Source organism: Puma concolor, chromosome D1, assembly GCF_028749965.1.
Source record: "Puma concolor isolate L17-30 chromosome D1, mPumCon1.1.hap2, whole genome shotgun sequence".
Classification (NCBI taxonomy): domain Eukaryota; kingdom Metazoa; phylum Chordata; class Mammalia; order Carnivora; family Felidae; genus Puma; species Puma concolor.
The window spans coordinates 8,139,744-8,162,611 of record NC_141676.1 but is presented as its reverse complement, the minus strand read 5'-3'; the positions used below and the strand labels follow the sequence as shown (position 1 = coordinate 8,162,611).

At 40.3% G+C, this 22,868-nt stretch overlaps 1 protein-coding gene across 2 annotated transcripts in view; it reads left to right on the top strand.

Annotated features, from left to right (window-relative positions):
- Positions 1-21,853, top strand: part of RTN3 (reticulon 3) — a 60,809-nt gene extending 38,956 nt beyond the window's left edge. For both annotated transcript variants that reach the window (XM_086677109.1, XM_086677110.1), the window contains 6 exons: positions 14,467-14,674; positions 16,556-16,694; positions 17,131-17,200; positions 18,426-18,472; positions 19,315-19,373; positions 20,810-21,853. In XM_086677109.1, the coding sequence (XP_086533235.1) occupies positions 14,467-14,674; positions 16,556-16,694; positions 17,131-17,200; positions 18,426-18,472; positions 19,315-19,373; positions 20,810-20,855 (569 nt within the window). In that variant the 3' untranslated portion in view covers positions 20,856-21,853. The remainder of the gene's footprint in view (positions 1-14,466; positions 14,675-16,555; positions 16,695-17,130; positions 17,201-18,425; positions 18,473-19,314; positions 19,374-20,809) is intronic.
- The last annotated feature ends 1,015 nt before the right edge of the window (positions 21,854-22,868 follow it).

The following is a 22,868-nucleotide window of genomic DNA, read 5'->3' as shown; positions in this document are numbered from 1 at the left end:
TATTTTTGAGAGCGAGAGTGTGAGCAGGGTAGGGGCAGAGAGAGAGGGAGACACAGAATCCAAAGCAGGCTCCAGGCTCTAAGCCATCAGGACAGAGCCCAACATGGGGATTCAAACTCATGAACCATGAGATCGTGACCTGAGCCAAATCCAGATGCTTAACCATTGAGCCACCCAGGCACCCCAAGGAGGTTTATTCTTCAAAATGAGGTTAAAGCTGATTAACTGCTAAAACTTAAAATTTCTTAACCATTTACTCCTTTTCAGAATAAGCATTTTAACAGCCTTTCTTCTAAGGTGTATACTTTGGAGGGTAGATCGAAGTCAGTTGACCTTTGGGAATGGCTGAAGTTAGTCAAACCAAGAGCTTTTCCCAAATTGAGTGATAAAAATCAATAGGTAGGGACTCAACAAGGTTTGCTGTTCTCACTTGGATGGACAGGTACCGGTTTCTTTTTCCTTAGCCTTGAGCTAACCATTGGGTGTGTTAGTGCCCTCTTTTGGTGTAAGGAGGGTACTGCAGCTGGCATCCTTAAATAATACTTAAATAATATGTGCGAGCAATAGACATCCTTTTGTGTTTTATTTTTTTTTTATTTTTCAAAAAAATTTTAAATTTATTTTTGAGAGAGAGCACAAGCGGGAGGGGGAAGAGCGAGAGGGAGACACAGAATCCAAAGCAAGCTCCAGGCTGAGTTCTCAACACAGAGCCCGATGCAGGGCCTGACTCATGAACTGTGAGATCGTGACCTGAACCGATTTGGACGCTCAACTAATTGAGTCACCCAGGAGCCCCATTCTTTTTTTTTTTTTTTTTTTTTTTTTTTTTAATTTATTTATCTTTGGGACAGAGAGAGAGCATGAACGGGGGAGGGGCAGAGAGAGAGGGAGACACAGAATCGGAAACAGGCTCCAGGCTCCGAGCCATCAGCCCAGAGCCTGACGCGGGGCTCGAACTCAACGGACCGCGAGATCGTGACCTGGCTGAAGTCGGACACTTAACCGACTGCGCCACCCAGGCGCCCCAGGAGCCCCCATTCTTTTAGGTTTTTAAAGTAAAATAATATGGTCACATTACAGAATATTTGGTAAGTTAAAGGAAGGATTCACTCATAATTCTACCCAAATATAAACATCCTTGATGAATTCAGGCATTCTTTGTCAAATGCTTCAACTGCCGTTAGTAAAATAATTAAGATAACTGAGCAGTGAAGTTAATATATTTACAGTTATAAAAAGAGGTTGTATTGAGGCACCTGTGTGTCTCAGTTGGTTAAGTGTCTGACTCTTGATTTTGGCTCAGGTCGTGATCTCACGGTTCGTGAGTTCGAGCCCTGTGTCGGGTTCTGTGTTGACAATGTGAGCCTACTTGGGGTTCTCTTTCTGCCCCTGCCCTGTTCATGCGTGTGCATGCATGCACGCTCTCATAGAGAAGAATAAATTAGTTTTAAAAAACTTTAGATCAGGGGTGCGTGGGTGGCTCAGTCAGTTGAGTGTCCGACTTCAGCTCAGGTCAGGATCTCGCAGTTCGTGAGTTCGAGCCCCGCGTCAGGCTCTGTGCTGACAGCTCAGAGCCTGGAGCCTGTTTCACATTCTGTGTCTCCCTCTCTCTGCCCCTTCCCTGCTCATGTCCTGTCTCTCTCTGTCTCTCAAAAATGAATAAACATTAAAAATAAAAAACCTTTAGATCAAAAATAGAAAAAATTTTTTTTTAATTTTTTTTTTTTCTCAACGTTTTTATTTATTTTTTTTGGGACAGAGAGAGACAGAGCATGAACGGGGGAGGGGCAGAGAGAGAGGGAGACACAGAATCGGAAACAGGCTCCAGGCTCTGAGCCATCAGCCCAGAGCCTGACGCGGGGCTCGAACTCACGGACCACGAGATCGTGACCTGGCTGAAGTCGGACGCTTAACCGACTGCGCCACCCAGGCGCCCCAAAAATAGAAATTTTTAAAGAGGTTGTATTATGTATTGAAATATTATGTATTGAAATAAAAAGCATAATTCATACAGCACAAGACTTTCAAGTAGAGACAACTAGAAAAAAATTAAGAATTTTTCAAATGAAAATAAATGTTAGGTAATGTTATATTAAAGTTGTAACCTGAAAAGTAAGGAAACAGTGACTTTGCACTTCTGAGAACTTTTGGCTTTCATTTTTCCAGTACCTATTAAACTGGCTTAGGTCACTACTCTTTAGGACTTTTGGAAAAGGCCAGCCAGAGCTTCATTCTGTCTCTGTAAGGTAGAGGACTAAAGTAGCACTTTGTTAGTCCATTGGCTCTCAATTAAGATCTTACTCCACTGTGGATAGATTCAAGAAGGTAGACCTTGTCAGGCATTGGATGTAGGGAATGAGGGAGAAGGAAGAGTGAGTCCTATTTCTCAATCTCTGTCTTGGGTAGACATTCCACTAGGTGCTTAGTGGGATCTCATTGTAGTTTTAATTTGCATTTCCCTAATGACTAATGGTGTTGGGCATTGTTTCATGCGTTTACTTGCCATCCATGTATCTTCTTTGATGAAAGATCTGTCTACATTTTTGACTAGTTTATATTGTTTGCTTTTGAGAAAATTTATATATACATATTTTGAGAAAATTTATATATACAATTTATATATACAATATATACATATTTATATATACATATACATTTATATATACATATTCTGGATGCAAGTTGTTTAGATAGAACTCAAATATATACTTTGCAAATACTTTCTAGTGTGTGGCTTTTATTCTTTTAACGTCTTTCAAAAATAGCAGAATAAACTTTTTAAAAAAGGGTGCCTGGGTGGCTCAGTTAAGTGTCCACCTCTTGATTTTGGCTCAGGTCATGATCTCCCAGTTGGTGAAATTTTCCCACATTGGGCTTTGTGCTAACAGCACAGAGCCTACTTGAGATTCTCTTTCCCTTTCTTTCTGCCCTCCCCTGCTTGCTTGCTCGCTCGCTCGCTCTCTCTCTCTCAAAATAAACTTTAAAAGAAAAAGCAGAAATTTTTAATTTTGGTGAAGTACTATTTATCATTTTTTCTATTATATGTCATATGTTTATTGTTATATATAAGAAGTCTTTCCTAAACCAAAGTTTTCTTCTAGTAGTTATATGGACTGGATTTTACATTTAAGTCTGATTTCTTTCTATTAATTTTTGCATATCGTGAGATACTGATCAAAGTTTGGAGTTTTTTGCATATGGGCATCTATGTGCAACACTATTTGTTGAAAATTCTCCACTGATTGATTTTGCAACTTTGTCAAAAAATAATTTGTTCATATACGCCTCGGTCTATTTCTGGACTTTGTATACCATTCCATTCCTCTTGTCTCAAAGTCATTGCTACACCATCTTGATAATGATAGTTTTATAGAGTCTTGAAATCAGATAGTGTTAATCTTCCAACTTTGTTCTTTTTCATAGTCAGTTTGGCCTTTCTAGGTCCTTTGACTTTCCATAGGAATTTTAGTATCACTTTGTCCATATCTACAAAAATACCTTCTAGAATTTTGATTGCAATTCTATCGAGTTATAGATAAACTTGGGGACAATGAAGAGTTTAGCAATTTTGAGTTTTTTAACCCATGAAAACAGGATCATTTTCCATTAATTTAGGTCTTCATTAGTTCCTCTCAACAATGTTAAATATTTCAGTGTATGGATCTTAATACATCTTTTGTCAGATTTGTCATGGGGTATATAGCTCAGTGGTAGAGCATTTTGACTACCTCTTTTGTCAGATTTATATTTAAGTATTTTATATTTTCATGCTATTTAAAGTAGAATTTTTAGCTCAATTTCTGGTTAATACATGGAAATACATGTATTTACATGGAAATATACATGGAAATATAGTTGATTTTGTATATTGACTCTATATTTTGCAGATTTGCTAAACTCACTTATTCTAGCAGCTTTTTGTAAATTGCATCAAATTTTCTAAATAGGCTATATGCCATCTGTGAATGGTAGTTTTAATTCTTTTCCGAGTTGAATGCCTTTTACTTCTTTTTTTTTTGACTTACTATACTGACTAGAACCTCTAATACAGTGTTCCACAGAAGAAGTGAGAAAGAACATTCTTGCCTCTTTTTATGAAATATGTTAGCTCTAGGTTTCTTATAGATTCCCTTTATCAAGTTGAGGAAATTCCCTTCTATGACAGTAGTTTGCAGCTACTTGAAAGGTTGTTGAAATCTTGTAGAAAGGTTTTATCAGAGAGGATATTGGATTTCCTTAATTGCCTTTTCTGTATCTTTTGAGATGGTCATATGGTATTCTTACTTAGTTTTAGTTTATCAATATGGTGAATTATATTGAATGACTATGAATGTTAAACCAATCTTGCATGTTCCTGATAAATCCCACTTGGTCTTAGTGTATTCTTTTTATATATTGTTGGGTTTGATTTGCTAAAACTGTGTAAAGAAATTTTTGCATCTATGCTCATGAGCAATATTATTGCTCTGTAGTTTTCTTGTAATGTCTCTGTATAGTTTTGGAGTCTAGGCAGTGCTGGCCTTATAAAATGTGTTGGAAAACATTACCTTCTCCTCATTTCTCTGGAAAATTCTGTGTGGAATTGGTATTATTTCTTGATAATGTTTGGCAGAATTCCCCAGTGATGCATCTGGACCTAGAATTTTCTGTGTGGGAAGCATTTTATTTATTTGTGTTTTATTTCTTTAGTAGGTATAGAACTAGTCATTTTATTTTCCGAGTGAACTTTGGTAGTTTGTGTCTGTGGAAGAATTTGTCCACTTTAAGTTATCTAATTTATTGGCATACTGTTGTTCATAATATTCCTTTATTATCCTTTTAATGTCTGTAGAATCTGTAGTGATGTCACCTCTTATTCTTGGTATTGGCACTTTTTGTACATTTTTACCTCTTCTATTCCTTTCCTTTCCTTTCCGTTCCGTTCCGTTCCTTTTTTTTCCTTAAGTGTATTTATTTTGAGAGAAACAGAACATATGCATGGGACAGAAAAAATCCTCAGCAGGCTCTGTGCTGTCATGACAGTGTAGGGCCTGATCCCTTGAACCCTGAGATCATGACTTGACCCGAAATCAAGAATCAGGCACTGAACTGACTGAGCCACCCAGCCGCCCCCTTTCACCTTTTCTTGATCAATCTAGATAAAGTTTTATCTGTTTTATTGATAGTCTCAAAGTCTTTGCTTTCATTAATTTTCTCTGTTGTTTTTCTGTTACCTGTTTAATTGATGTCTGTTCTGATTTTTATTATTTCCTTTCTTCTGTTTACTTGGTTCAGGTTGTCCTTTTTCTAGTTTTTTGAGACTGCAGCTGAGATCACTGATTTGTCATCTTTCTTCTTTTCTAATATAGGCACTTTTATATATGTATTACTTTAGTTGGATCCCACAAGTTTTGATTTTCATTCAGTTCAGAATACTTCTAATTTCCCCGTTGATTTCTTTGATTCATGGATTGTTTAGAAGTGTGTTGTTTACAAGTATTGGAGATTCCCCCAATATCTTTCTTTACCAATATCTTTTGTTATCATTTCTAATATAATTACCTTGTAGTCAGAAAACATAAAGGTGACTTGAACCCTTTGAAATGTATTGGGACTGTTTCATGATCCAGGGTTTCATTTATCTTGGTGAATGTTCCACATGTACTTGAAAAGAATATATAGGGGTGCCTGGGTGGCGCAGTCGGTTAAGCGTCCGACTTCAGCCAGGTCACGATCTCGCGGTCCGTGAGTTCGAGCCCCGCGTCAGGCTCTGGGCTGATGGCTCAGAGCCTGGAGCCTGTTTCCGATTCTGTGTCTCCCTCTCTCTCTGCCCCTCCCCTGTTCATGCTCTGTCTCTCTCTGTCCCAAAAATAAATAAAACGTTGAAAAAAAAAATTTAAAAAGAAAAGAATATATATTCTGCTGTTGTGTGGAGTGTTCTATAAATGGCCAGAAGATCAAATTGGTTAATAGTGTTTAAGTCTTCTGGGTTTTTTTGATTTTCTGTCTACTTGTTCTACCAATTATTGAGAGAGGGGCGTTGAAATCCTAAACTGTAATTGTGGATTTGTCTTCTGTTTGTTTTTTTTTTTAACACCCTTAATGAGGTATAATTCCAATACTATACAATCCATCCATTTAAAGAGGATGACTAGGGCCACCTGGCTGGTTCAGTTGGTTAAGCATCTGACTTCAGCTCAGGTCATGATCTCACAGTTTGTAGGTTCGAGCCCTGCATCAGGCTCTGTGTTAACAGCTCCAAGCCTGGAGCCTGCTTCACATCCTGTCTCAGTCTCTTTCTGCTCCTCCCCCACTCACACACAGTCTCTCTCACTCTCAAATATAAACAAACATTAATTTTTTTAATTTAATTTTAAAAAGTGTACAACTATATGTTTATCACTATCCAATTTTAGAACATTTTAGTCCCCCCCCCCACAAGAAAGAAACCCCATACTCATTAGCATTCATTTCCCATCTCCCACCACTACAGCCCTAAACAACTAATCTACTGTCTGTCTCTCTAGATTTGCTTATACTGGATGTGTTACATAAGTGGAATCATGCAATATGTGCTCTCTTGTAATTGGCATCTTTCACTTAGCCTAATGTCTTCAAGTTTGAGCCAGTTCGTAGCAGGTAGCATTAAGAACTTCACTTCTTTTTATTGCCAAACAATAATTACATTGTGTGGGTATATACTGCATTTTATTCATCTGCTCATCAGTTGATGGACATTTGGATTGTTTCCACTTTTTGACTATTATGAATTATGCTTCTGTAAATATTGGTATACTCAAATTTTTGTGTTGTCATATGTTTTTATTTCTCTTGAGCGGAATTGTCAGGTCATATAATAACTCTATGTTTAACTTTTTGAGGAACCGCCAAACTGTTTTCCATAGTGGCTGTGCCATTCTTCCTTCCCACCAGGAATGTTTGAGGGTTCCAATTTCTCCACATCCTTGCCAGTATTTGTTACTGTATTCTTTATTATAGCTGTCCTAGTGGGTTCATTGTGGTTTTGGTTTGTATTTCCCTAATGACTACTGATGTGTGTAGCATCTTTTTATGTGATTATTGGCCATTTGTATATCTTTGGAGTAATGTCTATTCAGATCCTTTATTTTTCGGTTGGGCTATTTTTTAATTATTGAGTTATAATTCTTTATTCCTACCATATTCTGGACACAAATACCTTATCAGATACATAATTTGCAAATGTATTCTTTCATTTTGTGAGTTTTCTTGCCACTTTCTTGGTACTGTTTATAGAACAAAGGTTTTTAATTTTGATATAGTCCCAGCTTATCTGTTTTTTTCTTTTGTCACTTGTGCTTTTGGTTGAGAAATCATTGCCTAACCCAAGATCACAAAGATTTACTCCTGTTTTGTTTATCTTTTGATTTATCTTGGTGAATGTTCCACATGTACTTGAAAAGAATGTGTATTCTGCTGTTGCTATGTGGAGTATTCTATAAATGTCGATATAAATGTTCTTTTTTTTTTTTAATTTTTTTTTTTCAACGTTTATTTATTTTTGGGACAGAGAGAGACAGAGCATGAACGGGGGAGGGGCAGAGAGAGAGGGAGACACAGAATCGGAAACAGGCTCCAGGCTCTGAGCCATCAGCCCAGAGCCTGACGCGGGGCTCGAACTCACGGACCGCGAGATCGTGACCTGGCTGAAGTCGGACGCTTAACCGACTGCGCCACCCAGGCGCCCCTAAATGTCGATGTAAATGTTCTATAAATATTAAAAAAAATAAGCTTTTATCTGAATTCTAGTTAATTAACATAACAGTGTTATATTGTTTCCGGCGTACAATACAGTGACTCAACAGTTTATACAACACCCTGTGCCCATCACAGGTGCACTCCTTCCTTAATTTCCATCACCTATTTAACTCCTGTTTTCTTCTAAGAGTTTTAAGACAGTTTCTCACTTTTCTAAAACAACCATTTATCTTCTTCTCTTGTCCCCACCTCAGCTGAAGTCCTCAGCACCTTTTTTGTTGAGAAACTGGAAGCATTCAGAAAGAAATCCCTCTTCTTGCGATCTTCATGTCTATGGATGAGCCTGTGTCTCTCCTCATCTTCTTCGCTGTGTGGTTCTGACAAGGGTCCGTCCCTTCACCTGGGTTCTGGATCGCTATCCCTCCCTTCTGAACTTCGCTTCTTCTGCCCCCCATCTTCAACCTCTTCCTGCTTGTGTCTGCGTATAAACATGCTTGAGTGCTTCCCGTCTTTAAAGAGCTGACCCTTGGTTCCAAATGCCCCACTCCCCTTTGCAGCCAAACTTCTCAGACATTTCCTCTCACGCTGCCTCCACGCCTCACCACTGCTTCCTCTGCTCTTCCCTCCAGTTGCTCCTTCCCGTCACTCCGCTACACAGCTTTCGTCAGATCACCAGCTGTCTCCGTGTTGCCAAATCCAGGGTTACTTTTTTCCTTATTCGAGCTTGGCAGAATTAGCCAGTTTCCACACCTCCTCCTCAGAGTACTCCTCTCTCCACTTCTGTAATCCCATACTCTTCCTAACCCTCCCCTACCTCCCCGGTTGTTGCCTCTGTTCCCATTCCCTAGCTCCTCTAGTTTTATTCAACTATGAAATACTGGAGTACCATAGAATTAAGACCTGGGCCTTCTTCCCTATCCATATGAGGTAACCGCATCCATTTTCATGACTTTTAAGTATTATTTGTGTGCTAGTGACTTCCAAATGTGTCTCTGGCTCAGACCTACTTTGTGTGTTGCACACTGGTAGATCTGACTGCTTTCTTTAACAATGGTATCTCTAAACATGGACCCCCAAATTAACATGCTCTGTACTCTGCTCTTCCTCACCTCAGTGAATAACACTGTAGCCATCCATTTGTTCAGACCCCAAACCTATGTGTCACCCATGTGTCTTCCCGGTGTCATCTCCCACATCCTGTCACCAGGTTTTCCCTGTTCTACCTCCAAACCGTAGCTCATGTCTGTCCACTCCTCCATCCTGACTGCCCCCATCCTAATCCAAATGACAACCATCTTGCATTTGAACATCCATGTTAGCCTTCTAGGGAGTCTCTCTGCCTGCACTTTTGCCCCACCCTTTTCTATATGGTGAAAGCGTTCCTCTTCTTAAAATACAATATATCGTGTTATACCCCTGCTTGACCTTTAGTGGCTCCTGTTTCACTTGAAGTGAAAATCCATGCTGCTTACCTTGCTCTGTGAAAGTGCTCCATGATCTAGCCCCTGCCAGTCTCTCCAGCCTTGTCACACCATTCCCCTGGCTTTTTGCATGGCCAGCTCCTTCTCATTTTTCACCTTTCATGGCAGTCCTCAGAGAGGCTTCTCCTGACCAGTAGCTTCAGTCATGCCTGTGTGCACACCATTATTCTCATCGTGGCACAATGGATTCATATCCTTATGGGTCTCTGGTACAAATGACACTTACCTTGTTTGTTATTCATGCCTCTCTTCCCCCCCTGGAAACTAAGTAAGGTTCTTGTTTGCTTTCTTCACTGCTGTATTATATTCCCAGTTCTTAGTGCTTGCCTGGCACACGGTGGGCACTTAATTAAAGCTTGCTGAAAGAAGAGAGGAATGGGAAAGGAAGGAAAAGAACACATTAAAAATAAAGAATTCCCAGGACGCCTGGGTGGCTCAGTCAGTTAAGTGTCCGACTTCAGCTCAGGTCATGATCTCATGGTTCGTGAGTTCAAGCCCCACGTCGGGCTGTGTGCTGACAGCTCAGAGCCTGGAGCCTGCTTCGGATTCTGTGTCTCCCTCTCTCTGTGCCCCTCCCCTGCTCACGGTCTGTCTCTCTCTGTCTCTCAATAATAAATAAATGTTAAAAAAATTTTTTTTTAAATAAGGAATTCCCTGCTTTACTTTTTTTAAGTCTATTTATTTGAGAAAGCATAAGTGGGGGAGGAGCAGAGAACAAGAGAGGGAGAGAGAGAGAGTCCCAAGCAGGCTCTGCTCTGTCAGCACAGAGCCTGACGAGGGGCTCAAACTCATGAAACCATGAGATCATGACCTGGGCCGAAACCAAGAGTCAGATGCTTAACCAACTGAGCCACCCAGGCGCTCCAGGAATTTCCTGCTTTAAAAAGTTCTATATAGGGGTGCCTGGGTGGCTCAGTCGGTTGGGCTGCCGACTTCGGCTCAGGTCATGATATCGCGGTCAGTGAGTTCAGGCCCCGCGTCCGGCTCTGTGCTGACGGCTCGGAGCCTGGAGCCTGTTTCAGATTCTGTGTCTCCCTCTCTCTGACCCTCCCCCGTTCATGCTCTGTCTCTCTCTGTCTCAAAAATAAATAAATGTTAAAAAAAAAATTTTTTTTTTTAAAGTTCTATACTGAAGTATTAAGAGCAGATGCATGAAAGTAGGAGGGAGAAAGAACATTTTATGGAACTAAACCATTGCAGCTTCTTGGTGCCTTCCTGATTGCGCAGCAAACACTGAAACCCAGTATGAGGGCTTCACCATTTTAAACTTTTGGCAGCTGCCTCATTTCTTCCCTTTGTCCTCATGTGTTTCATCCTCCTAACTCTTCCTCGAAGATCAGAGGGCAGCATTTCCAGATGTACCACGTTCCTTTCGTTAGTATTGTATCCTCAGAATCCAAGTCCATGGTACTTGATAGGATCTAGGTGCAGGAACTGGGCCTCTCATAGATTGAGAGAGATTATCAGGACACAAATGCAAACTGGTTATTAGCTTAGCCCATGTTTTAAGCATTCAATAACAGATCTGAAGAGCTGCTGTAAATAAAGTGATCTGTGCCCTGAAGAAAAATAAAGCAGAATAAGGAGATGGAGCGTGATCAAAGGAAGGGGAGGTTAGGTAGGGTGTGCATTCTGGGGGAAGTAGCCCATGAACCAGGACCCAAAAGGGAAGGAGCAAGTCACGTGAAGTTGTGGAGGAAGAGCATCCCAGACAGATTTGAGGTATTAACCAGCTTATGCTAACTTCCCCTCTGTTATCCCCTGCCGTTAATCAGTGTGTCCCTTTTCCACACCAGACCGTAATTCTACCATTGATTATAAGGCCCAGCCCAGGGCCTTCTATACTATTGTGCAGATTATATACTGCACACCTCTAGGGGGCACCACTCACATGTGTTATTGCAGGTTTGAATGTTTCTTATGCCAGTTTTCCAGCAGATGGCAGTAAGGTTCATGAGGACAGGGTGGCTTTTGTTCATCTAGGTTTGCATATAGGCTAGTGTCATTACCCCTCTTTCCTTCTGTGATGCATCCAGGTCTTTTTCTCTCTGGGCTCCAGTCTTATCCTGTAAGCTTTTCTTTCTTTTTTCTCTTTCTTTCAAACATTTGAAACTTAAAAAAAAATATTTTTTAACGTTTATTTATTTTTGAGACAGAGAGAGACAGACCATGAACAGGGGAGGGTCAGAGAGAGAGGGAGACACAGAAACCGAAGCAGGCTCCAGGCTCTGAGCTGTCAGCACAGAGCCCGACGCGGGGCTCGAACTCATGGACCACGAGATCATGGCCTGAGCCGAAGTTGGACCCTTAACCGTCTGAGCCACCCAAGCACCCCTCAAACATTTCAAACTTAAAGAAATGCACGTATAGTACAAAAAACTCCCATATAACCTGCGCTCTAGTTTACCAATTGTTAACATTTGCCTACTTTTACTTTATCACTGCGCCCCTCTCTCCATAGGAGAGCTGGTTGCAAACATCCTGCCCCTTTACACCCTGACTTTGGAATTGGGGGGGGGGGGGGGTTTGGTTGTTTTTATTTTTGTTTTTTTGAGCAAGAATTTTGTTTATACATAGCCGCAGTACACTTACCAAATTTAGGAAATTTAACACTGATACAATACAGTTAACCCTTGAACCTCACAGTTAACGGGCTCTGACCTCCATGTAGTTAAAAATTCACATATAACTTTTGACTCTCCAAAAACTTAGCTACTAATAGCATACTATTGACTGGAAGCCTTACCAATAACGTAAATAGTTAACACATATTTTTTATGTTATGTATATTATATATTGTATTCTCACAATAAAGTGAGCCAGAGAAAAGAAAATGTTATTAAAGTCAAAAGGAAGAAAAAATACATTTACAAGTACTATAATGTATTGGGAAAAAAAATCCACATGTAAGTGACCCATGCAGCTAAAACATGTGTTGTTCAAGGGTCCTCTGTACTTTTATCAGTTACGTAATCCGCAGTCAAATTTTGTCTGTTGTCCCAGAGGTGTCCTTTATAGCTATTTTTACCCCTTTATCCAGCATTCAGTCTTTGATCACATTTGGATTTATGCTTTGAAACCGCCTCACTGTATTTTTTGTTATTTTTTATTGAAGTACAATTAGCACACAATGTTACATTAATTTCAGGTGTACAATATGATCCAGCAGTTCTGTACATTACTCAGTACTCATCACAATAAGTGTACTCTTAATCCCCTTCACCTGTTTCACCCATCCGCCTCACCCCCTCCCCTCTGACAACCACCAGTTTGTTTTCTGTATTTAAGAGTCTGCTTTTTGTTTGTCTCTTTTTTCTTTGTTCATTTCTTTTGTTTATTAAATTCCACATATGAGCGAAATCACATGGTATTTCCCTTTTATGTCTGACTTACTTCACTTAGTGTATCCTGTAAATCCATCCATGTTGTTGTAAAATCCTCAATCTTAGTTTGCTGTTTTCTTACTAGATTGAGGTTCTGTGTTTTTGGCAAGAGTATCGTCGAAGTGATGTTGTGTCCTCCGTGCATTACACCACGAGGCACATGGCCTGTTTGTTCCATTCCTAAGCATTCTATGTTGAAACCGTACTTGTGGTCTTAGGAACTGTGACATATATGTACTTGGATGCTGACTGTAGGAATCCAGCTTAGCATTTGCTCTCCTAAGAAGGTAGCACTCTGTTCAGCTTTCCTGTCCAATCAAGTGAGCCTGACTTGCCTCCCAAGTCTTCCTTTGCAATGTCATTACCTGGGACTCTAAGCTTCCCATCAGGAGTCATAATACCTCTTATTTCTCCTAGTGTCCCATCCCTCGGCTGGAATCTCTGAACCAGTGATTACTTCTTCTGTACAATCAGCAAATCTTTAGTGTGAACGTTACAAGTTAGGTTCCTTTGGCTCTGGCAAGGTTAGGCTTCAGAGGAGAGTATTGTGTTTGAAGATGGGGAAGAACTAGGTACCAGGGGGCCCACTTGAACAGATTCAAGTTCATTTTACCCTCAATCACAGTCTTCCAGGCCTACCGTATTTTGCTTGTAGTTAAAATTTGAGTGTTTATTGTATGTCATTTACAGTGCTAAGTATTCTGCTGCATTAGCCTTATATAGTCCTTAAAACAACTCTAAGAACTAGATCCTACTTTCTTTATTTTACCAAAGAAAAAATAAAGGTTTAGAAAGGTCAGTTAAGACAATACAACTAAAAATTACCAGGACTCTAAACTCCTGTTTCCAATTCCAAAGCCCTTACTGTTCTTTATAAACAGAAGAATCCTACACTAGGGCCATTAATGTTGAAATTAACCTTCACAGATTGAAATTCAAATGTAGTGTCATTGCTAGATAGGAGATAATTGCTAGCAACTTTAACACACATATTTTGAGGTGTCTGTAAATAGAAGAACTTAGATTTTTCCAATTTGCATGTCCCCTGCCATAAGAGCCACTTGCCTAAGACAGCCTTGGTTTATACCTGTTTCATAACAGTTATTAATAGTGGCCCCATTCATTTGCAGAGGTATTGGGGTTTTTTCCCAATTTTTTTAATGTTTATTTATTTTTGAGAGAGAGACAGAGCCTGAGTTGGGGGAGGGGCAGAAAGAGAGGGAGACACAGAATCAAGAGCAGGCACCAGGCTCTGGGCTCGAACCCACAAACCATGAGATCATGACCTAAGCAGAAGTCGGACACTTAACTGACTGAGCCACCCAGGCGCCCTCAGAGCTATTATGGTTTAGATAATAATACAGTCCCCTGCCCATAATCCTTCCTGAGTTCTCTTCAGATTAACAGAGAGACTGGTATATTTCGTTGTAACTAATGCTAATAGTTTGGTTTGTTTTTATCCATCACTCTCTCTGGCCTGGCCCAATTTACACATTAGCTTTGGTTTTACAGTGACCAAACTATAATTTATTGGCATGGTTTGCTTAATTTATTCAACAGTTATCAACACTTTATCACACTTGCTGTACATCCTTTCTGCTGAAACATTTAAAGAAAATGACACTTTACCCCATTGTACTTCAGTAGCCATCTCTAAAAAAATAAGTTTCTAGTTTTTATGAACCTGTCCAGAAACCACAGGAACCTTTTGCAGTGTGAATCATCACTTCTGATATAATTTGGTTTTCATGTATCAGGTTCTCTTAAAGAGGGGTGTGCCTGCAATTGCATGCTAGTATGATGCTTCTCAAGTATGCAGGACACAGCCAGAGAGGGGTGCTGGCCACGTGGCCACATGTAACCTATGTTTCCTTTTCTTTCGGCAGTGCACGATCTGATTTTCTGGCGAGATGTGAAGAAGACTGGGTTTGTCTTTGGCACCACACTGATCATGCTGCTCTCCCTGGCAGCTTTCAGTGTCATCAGTGTGGTTTCTTACCTCATCCTGGCTCTTCTCTCTGTCACCATCAGCTTCAGGGTCTACAAGTCTGTCATCCAAGCTGTACAGAAATCAGAAGAGGGCCATCCATTCAAGTGAGTTGAAGTATCACAAGTAACACTGTAAACTTTAGGGAGGGGGTTTGCTGAGGCCGGTCAGGTCTGTAATTCAAACCTGACAGAGTCAAGAATTATAGGGCCTAATGCAGCTGATCACTTGCATGAACCATCACCTAAAAACCTGTCACTTAAAAAGTGGCCAAGAACTTTTTGACAAACTTACACTTTAAGGACAAAGAAGACAGTCTCAATTCCTGAGCAGGGTAGAGAGAGCAGGGCCTCCAGGACAGCACTCAGTTACATGGAGTCCCGAGGACATATTTAAGCTTCCGCGCAGCTAAATCTTAAAGCAACTTTGAAGTCTAGATGCTGAGCCTGCCCTCTAAGCGATACCAGAATTTGATGTGTTTGCTCTTAGTTTTGTTACTGATTTCCTTTTTAATTTTCCTTTAGTTTTCTTAATACCAGGAGCAGGTTTTGATGAGATCAGTAGGTCATGCATTTTTAGAATCCACTTGCTAGCTTTCCTCATTGTGCTGTGATTTTAACAAATGTTTTCCTCACACTTTTCCTTTTGAAAATCTTAGTCTGTGAACATTTTTAACATTTGCAAATAACGGTTTTTTTCAAAACCCCTCTCTTATAAGGAAAGAAACTCTTCTGTGACCTCTCAGGACTGTGACAGAATAGGTGTCTGGCTGCAGCTCTGGTCCTTTTATTTTCTCTTAGTGAAAATAGAACAGATAATTTAAATTGTATGTGGCATTAAAAAAGTTATTGCAAGTTAGTTTTAATAAATCAGTAGGTGTTCAGTGAGTGAATAAATTTTACTGTTTTGCCACAAGCTCAGCTGTCTTAGCAGGGTTTTCCTCTTTTGCATGACAGTGTCTTGGATTTTAAATGTGTATTGCTAAGTTGTATGAATTACAACATCCAGTTTTTGTTATTTTATGTTGGTTGTACATATTTTCCTGAATACAAAAAGTAAGCATGCCTGTTCCTTTTCTATTTTTCGAAGACTGTAGGCTCTTTAAGGCAAAAGCAGCCTTCTCTTTCCTGATGTGCCCAGCACATAGCATAGGGTCTGATACTCAGTAGGCACTCAGTAAGTACTGAGTGAATGAACAAGTTAGGAGCACATGGTTACGTATCAGTTCTGTAGTGCATCTGGAAATAGATGGAAACAAACCCAGGTCTTTCTGCCTTTTTCTTTAGTCGTTTACCCTAGTAAACTCAGTATCTGCACCTTCCTTTTTGTTAACAAATACTTTACAATGCCTCCTGTACCATTTTCAAGTGAGATTCATAGGTATCTACAAACAAAATTTCAAAAATAGACTATAATTATAATATAAAGGAATAAGATAAGCTATTTATAATAAAATAATATGTATCTAGTCAATATTAAACTGCTTGGACATGACTACACGCACAAAATAAATACAGACATCAGGAACTTGCAGTTAGATGTATAATCTCCAGTACAGAGGTAATTTTTCAAAATAGTAAAGCATCTCAGTAAAGTTTAGCATGAACAAAATTCAGTATTAAAAAATTCAGGATGTGTTAAAACTATGGGGAAAATACCTTGTTTTTATACGTTCTGGGCTTTTGATAATTATAAATGGGTTCACGCCTTCATGAATATCCTGTGAGGCAGTGAAAGTTATGCAGGACGTAGGACAACTCTTTATTGTGTAAGAACATCCGACACTTTGCAGACATCTGGCATCTCTGCCTCTGCCCACTGAAGGACAAAGGTGTCCTCTCCTCACCCCGTGACAGCAAAAAAATGCCCCTACAGATTTCCAGAATGCGCCCTTGGGGGGGTATCGCGCTCTAAAGAACTGCTCTCCTAACAGAAAGAGATCTTCTTTTTCTTGTCAAATGTATGACTGTTGTTTCTTCTTCTGGAAGAGCCTACCTGGATGTAGACATTACCCTGTCCTCAGAAGCTTTCCATAATTACGTGAACGCTGCCATGGTGCACATCAACAGGGCCCTGAAACTCATTATTCGTCTCTTTCTGGTGGAAGATTTGGTTGACTCCTTGAAGGTTAGTTGTTTCTACAGCTTTTGGTGGTGAGACTGAGGAGAACCAGGGACTAAATTATAATTCAGAAGAAAAACAGTAAATAGGGTTTCCTCACACACAAAAATAAATGTATGCTTCTTGTCTCCTGTATTTGGGACAGAAGTGAAATGGGGATAGGAGTCAAGAGGAAGGGTCTCCTGCACCTGAAGAACTTCAGAACAAGGAGAATGTAATGGGCAGAAATAAAGTTACAGTCTGAGCTTAAGAGAACTACAGAATTGTCTGATGCATCCTTCAAATGTATGGTGCAAATGAAGTAACCCTCATTTTGAAATTATTGATGGTATACATCACTGAATTTATGCAGACTTAATTGGCAAGACGAGAATGGCATCAGTTAACCAAAATTTTACATTATGATTATTCCTGCTTAACCCTCTGATGTTGGCTTTCCCAGCTGGCTGTCTTCATGTGGCTGATGACCTATGTTGGTGCCGTTTTCAATGGAATCACCCTTCTGATTCTTGGTAAGGTGACAAGGAAAATGTCTCCATGCTCTTGGAAGTACAGTTAGCCATTGAACAACACAGGTTTGAACTGCATGGATCATAACACTTATACGTAGAATTTTTGCAGTGCAGTATTATTTATAAATGTATTTTCTCTTAGGATTTTCTAACATTTAGTCTTGTCGTAAGAATACAGTGTAGAATACATACAGCATACAAAATATGTGTTAATTGACTGTGTTCTCAGTAATGCTTCTGGCCAACAGTAGGCTGTTAATAAAGTTGGGGGTGAGGGATCAGCGGTTGTTTGCAGATTTTCGACTGCACGGGGTATCAGTGCCCCTAATATCCACAGTGTCAGGGGTCATCTGTGATTGGTAAAAGTAGGAGCAAAGAGAATGCCCAGTGTGTCTCTACTCTTTGCACACGGCCCAGCCTTTAACATCCATAAACGTTGAACTGGATGTTGAAAGAACCTATGTTTGTGGCCACAGGTTTATTGAAAGATCCCAACTATAAAGAAGTATCAAAACAGAAGTAAAGGAGAGTTGTCTACATTTGGTTTAAATATGGGGATCTTATAAAAATCATTTTCGGGGCACCTGGCTGGTTCAGTTGGTTAAATGTCTGATTCTTGATTTCGGCTCAAGTCATGATCTCATGGTTCATGAGATCAAGCCCCGTGTCAGCACAAAGCCTACTTGGGATTCTTTCTCTCCCTCTCTTTCTCTGCCCCTCCCCCCTCTCAAAAATAAATATTTTTTAAGAAGAAATCATTTTCATAATTTGGAAATTATTTGTAATACAAAGAAGGCAGGCAGCCTGTGTACCTATAGCTAACTGTCCTTTTTTTTTTTTTTTTTAATTTTTTTTTTTTAAACGTTTTATTTATTTTTGAGACAAGGAGAGACAGAGCATGAACAGGGGAGGGTCAGAGAGAAGGAGACACAGAATCTGAAACAGGCTCCAGGCTCTGAGCTGTCAGCACAGAGCCCGATGCAGGGCTCGAACTCACGGACCGTGAGATCATGACCTGAGCCGAAGTCGGCCGCTTAACCGACTGAGCCACCCAGGCGCCCCTATAGCTAACTGTCCTTAATTGAGGGCTCTAGGTAGGATTTCTCATATTGAAGATTCAGGTTTCCCTGTATTTCCTGAGGAAAAACGGTGTGTATTACTTGAGTCTTGGGTCTTTTTGACTGCCTCACATTTATACCTGCCGTGTCCTGTGATTCTCTTACAGCTGAACTGCTCATTTTCAGTGTTCCAGTTGTCTATGAGAAGTACAAGGTAAGCACGTATCTGTTTTGAATCGGATAAGCCTGTTGATTATGACTAGTTTCAGTTCACGTTTTAGGCATCGAAAGTTTGGAGCAACCATTTTCTGACCCATTTCTGCAGTCTGATTTTATAAGTCAGGAGCCTATATGAAATTGGTAATAGTGGTTTCCTATACCAAGAAAAACTGAATGTTGAGGAGAGAAAAGGGTAGGAAGGAGACTTATTTTTGTGCCTCGCTGTGTCTTTCAAGTTTTAATCAGGTGGATGCATTATCTGTGCAAAAAACTAAGTTGGAAGAAATGCTTAAGTAAATAAAAGCTGGTATCTAAAAAGAAATTTAAACTGTCAAGGCTATTATGGGAATCCCATCAGTGTGGAAAGATGTTTGCATTGTGGAATGCCGTGTGCAGAGCCTTGGTGGATGTGAGAAGGTTATTTTTTGTAGGTTGTCATCCATCAACAGACTTTATTTATGCCTTTTGGTATTAAATGAATTAGTCTTATGTGGGAGCCAAAACACGTTTGTGATTACAGAGTATAGATTAGACTGTTTCTCGTATTCAGAAAATGCTTTACTCCAGTGTCTCTAAAGGAAACACCTAGCAAGTAAGACCTTAGCAAAAGAAATGAGTGATTTTTACTTCCAACAGAGTATGAGGTGTTTGTGGCATAATTTAAATTCTGAAACCTTAAGTTTTTAAAATATATTTTTTTAAACGGGGCATTTTCATTTCGCAGAGTATGCATTACTATTTTTTTTTTTAATTATTAAACTGGACAACAGAACGTTGCCTTCAGGGAAATTGTTAATCTGTGTGTTGCCGTAACTGAGTCTCTTTCCTTCCTTAAAGACCCAGATTGATCACTATGTTGGCATCGCCCGCGATCAGACCAAGTCGATTGTTGAAAAGTAAGTATGCTTAAGTTCCACATTTTATTATGGCATGTGTGTTTTTCCCCAATTAATTTTAGCCTCCTCTGTAAAATACTGACTCAGAGAAAGTAATTTTCACCCTGAAGAAAAAATGTTGGTTAATAGTTTGATTTTATTAGAAATTATTTCATCTGCTTCCTTAAAAAAATATCCTTTGTGTCTTAGACTAAAAAGAATCAATGGAATTAGAACCTTTGCCTTTTTGAATTGGCCTTTAAATGTTTGTGGTTGCCAGCTCACGTGCATCTATTTTCACATGTATCAATTTTAAGCCAAACTCTTCCCTCTCTTTTCAGAAATAAGAGATTTACTAAAGAAATGACTCAAGGTGCAAAGCTACCTCTTTTCTAAAACTACCAAATCCCCGTTTTCTGTTTTCTTAAACCAATTTAATATTAAAATCAAGTTAGTAATAAAATACTGGTAGACATTTTTATGACTCCCTCTATCAAGGAACCATTTGGGGTTTTTTGGAGCTTTTTAAATGACTTACAGTAAACACTAAGGAACCCATACTTTTAATTAAAATATTAACATTTTTCCATATTCAGACATTTAAGAAACAAAACATCAAAAGCAGTTGTTTCTCTTTTGTGCTCTCCCCACCCCCAGTTCCAGTCCCTTTCATATCCCAGATTTTGGTGCTTTTTCTAGTTTCGATAAGTGGAAGCCGACTCTGCACACAACTTGGGCTTGATGCCAGGGTCTTTACTTGTTCCTTCGCTTTTTTAGGTATACATTGGAGCTAAAACCAGGCAAGGACAGTTAGCACAAATATGTATCTGGTTGCTGTTCACTCCTCATTGGGAAAGATGGTCATAGCTTAGCTTTTAAACCTGATGTCTTGGTTAGTCCCTGCTGGAGTGGCTTTGACATTGGTTGAGAGGTGTGTGAATGACCTTAGTGATGGGTAACCTTGATGCACAAAATAAAGGGTAGCTCTGGTGTCTGGTGAGGGGCTGGGAACCGTCGCCTGCTCCTGTCGTCTTTTTATATGTCACCTTGACCCTTGACTCTCGGTTCCTTTGGGGCACTAGTGGGTAACCTCGCATTCCCAGAGAAATGGGCTCTTGCACTGCCGGTGTGGAGAACATAGGAGGCATTATGCCCAGATACCCCTTATTCTCCTCTGGAACCCCCAGGGAAGGAGCCAGGAGGTGCAAGCGGTGAAAGAGGACAGGGAGCTGGCATGGTGGCAGGGAGAGGGGATAGATCTTTGTGGACCCCTCAGCTCGTCCCGGACCGGCCTCGGCCCCTGCCTCTTTTCATCCAGAGTAAGCCTGTTGGGAATGGGAGGGTAAGTTTCCACAGTGCTCCAGCAAGTTCAGGACTGTCTTCCGGTATCACTGTTAAAGTAAAAACCTAGAACCAATGTCTGTCTTTTCACCTTCTTTTTTTTCTTTCTTCAATAGGATACAAGCAAAACTCCCAGGAATCGCAAAAAAAAAGGCAGAATAAGTACATGGAAACCAGAAATGCAACAGTTACTAAAACACCACTTAATAGTTATAACGTTATTACTTGTACTATGAAGGAACGTGCTCAATGTCAGCTCGAGCCTGCATTCCAAGCTTCTTTTTCTTAATTTGGTGTTTTCTCCCCTCCTTTCCCTTTACCCTCAGTATCAAGCACAAGAATTGTTGGACTTAAAAAAGAACTGATATCTTAGGACCCAAAAGAATAAAGAAAGAATCTAATAGGGTAAATCAGTACCTTAATGGTGGTGGGGCTTTTACTTGGAGCTTGAAAGGGGAGAGGTTGGAGGTCAAGGAGAAAATGAAAGATAAAGCACTGCTCTTGGATTCTGCTATCCAGTGTTCAAGGACTAGTCTTACGCAGCTTCCCGTCAGTTTTACCCTTATTTTTAAGTTAAGAAATGATGATTAACTTATGAGGAAATTATCCGGGGACAAGAGTGGGATTCCTTCCCACGGGTCTTTGGCAGCTCTCTGACCCCATCTTCCTGCCCCACAGTGTGAGCGGCTGCTCCTAACATTCCTCTTCTTCACGTAATGATAGAACTTTCAAGTCTATGAATAACTTGTAGGTGATAGTGTGCATTCCTGATTCCCAGAATGCCATCTGGTAACCAAGGTTGGAACCGGAAAGTGGGACTGTGAAGGCCCTCCCTCTCCCGCTCATCCCTAGAAAGGAAAGTTCCCGCCATTTGGGAGGGTGGTGTCTGTGTCGTTTCTTGTGGGCAACAGTTCTGAGCTTTAGTTTGAGAACTCATTCCTGAATGTGCTTTCCTCCTCCTTCCCTGCCCACCTCACCTCGAGTTTAATAAATATGGTTGTACTTTTCTTATTATGAAATAAATGTCTGTAACTGCTGTAAACTTGTTAGAGAAAAAAAATAATCTGCATGTGGGCTCCTCAGGTGTTGAGTTATTGTAATCCTGTCTCAGTCCATGGGGGGGAAACATTCTCAAGAGGTGAATACAGAAACAAAAGGCCTTTTTTGCTTTTGTCTTTTCTCTGCAGCTTCCTCCTTCCCATGCCACATCCTTACCCCGTGCTCGTCATCTTACCCTAAGCACCAAAGCCAAGCTGGCTTGAGAGGAGATTGTGTGTGTCTGTGGTGGAGAAGCCACAGGTTAGTGTAAGGAAGTGCATTCTGTGGTTCACAGGGAGCTTTGACTTTGAGGCTAGCTCACGGGTGTGTGTTACAGTTTGAGGCTCCTTCGGCTTCAGGCGCATGAAATGTCTTAGCGCCTCTGCCGTGGCCCAGGGTGCTCCTTCTGAGAGTGCTTTCCCCGAAGCGTTAGGTAAAGGCGACCAGGCAGGGCCAGCTTGTGTTGATGGACTCCGTGCACAATTGAAAGCTAACAGAACAACCCAGACCGACATCAGATGGAGGGCGATCAGGAATCTGATTCCTGTTGAGACCGATCAGTGTCTTTGTCCCCTTCCAACATGAAAATTCGGTCACCTTGAAAGAAAAGTCGTCTGAGCTCCTTCAGGTTGTAAACTCCTAGTCATGAGGGAATGTGCGCTGGTGACTTTAAAGTAAGGGCTATAGTGTTTGACGGTCCCAAAGCAGTGCAACTCTGTAGAAGGTAGTGGAAATTTTCTTTCTACTGTTTTGGAGAAGTTACTTCAGCATTTACATGGGTAAAAGGTACCCTTGCCTTACTCCATTTTCCTGTTTTCTTAGCCCTCTTTCCTTTTGAACTTTTAAGCTGATTTCATGTCGGAGTCAGAAACATATTCTCCATCCTATCTTATGCCCTCCCAGGAAGTCAGTGCACTGATCAACTTTTTGGGCTTCCCCTCCAAAGGACCCTCTTCTGCACTGGAAGCCTCCACACCTAGCTGTTTTGTTTTGTTACTGCTGTATTTAGGTAATTGGACAGACCTTTGTGCCACACAGGAGTTTTGTTTTGTTTTTTTTTTCTTAAGAAAAACCCATAGGTGAAATATTACTAATGAAACTGTGTGTGCGTGTATGTGCGTGCAACATAAAAATACA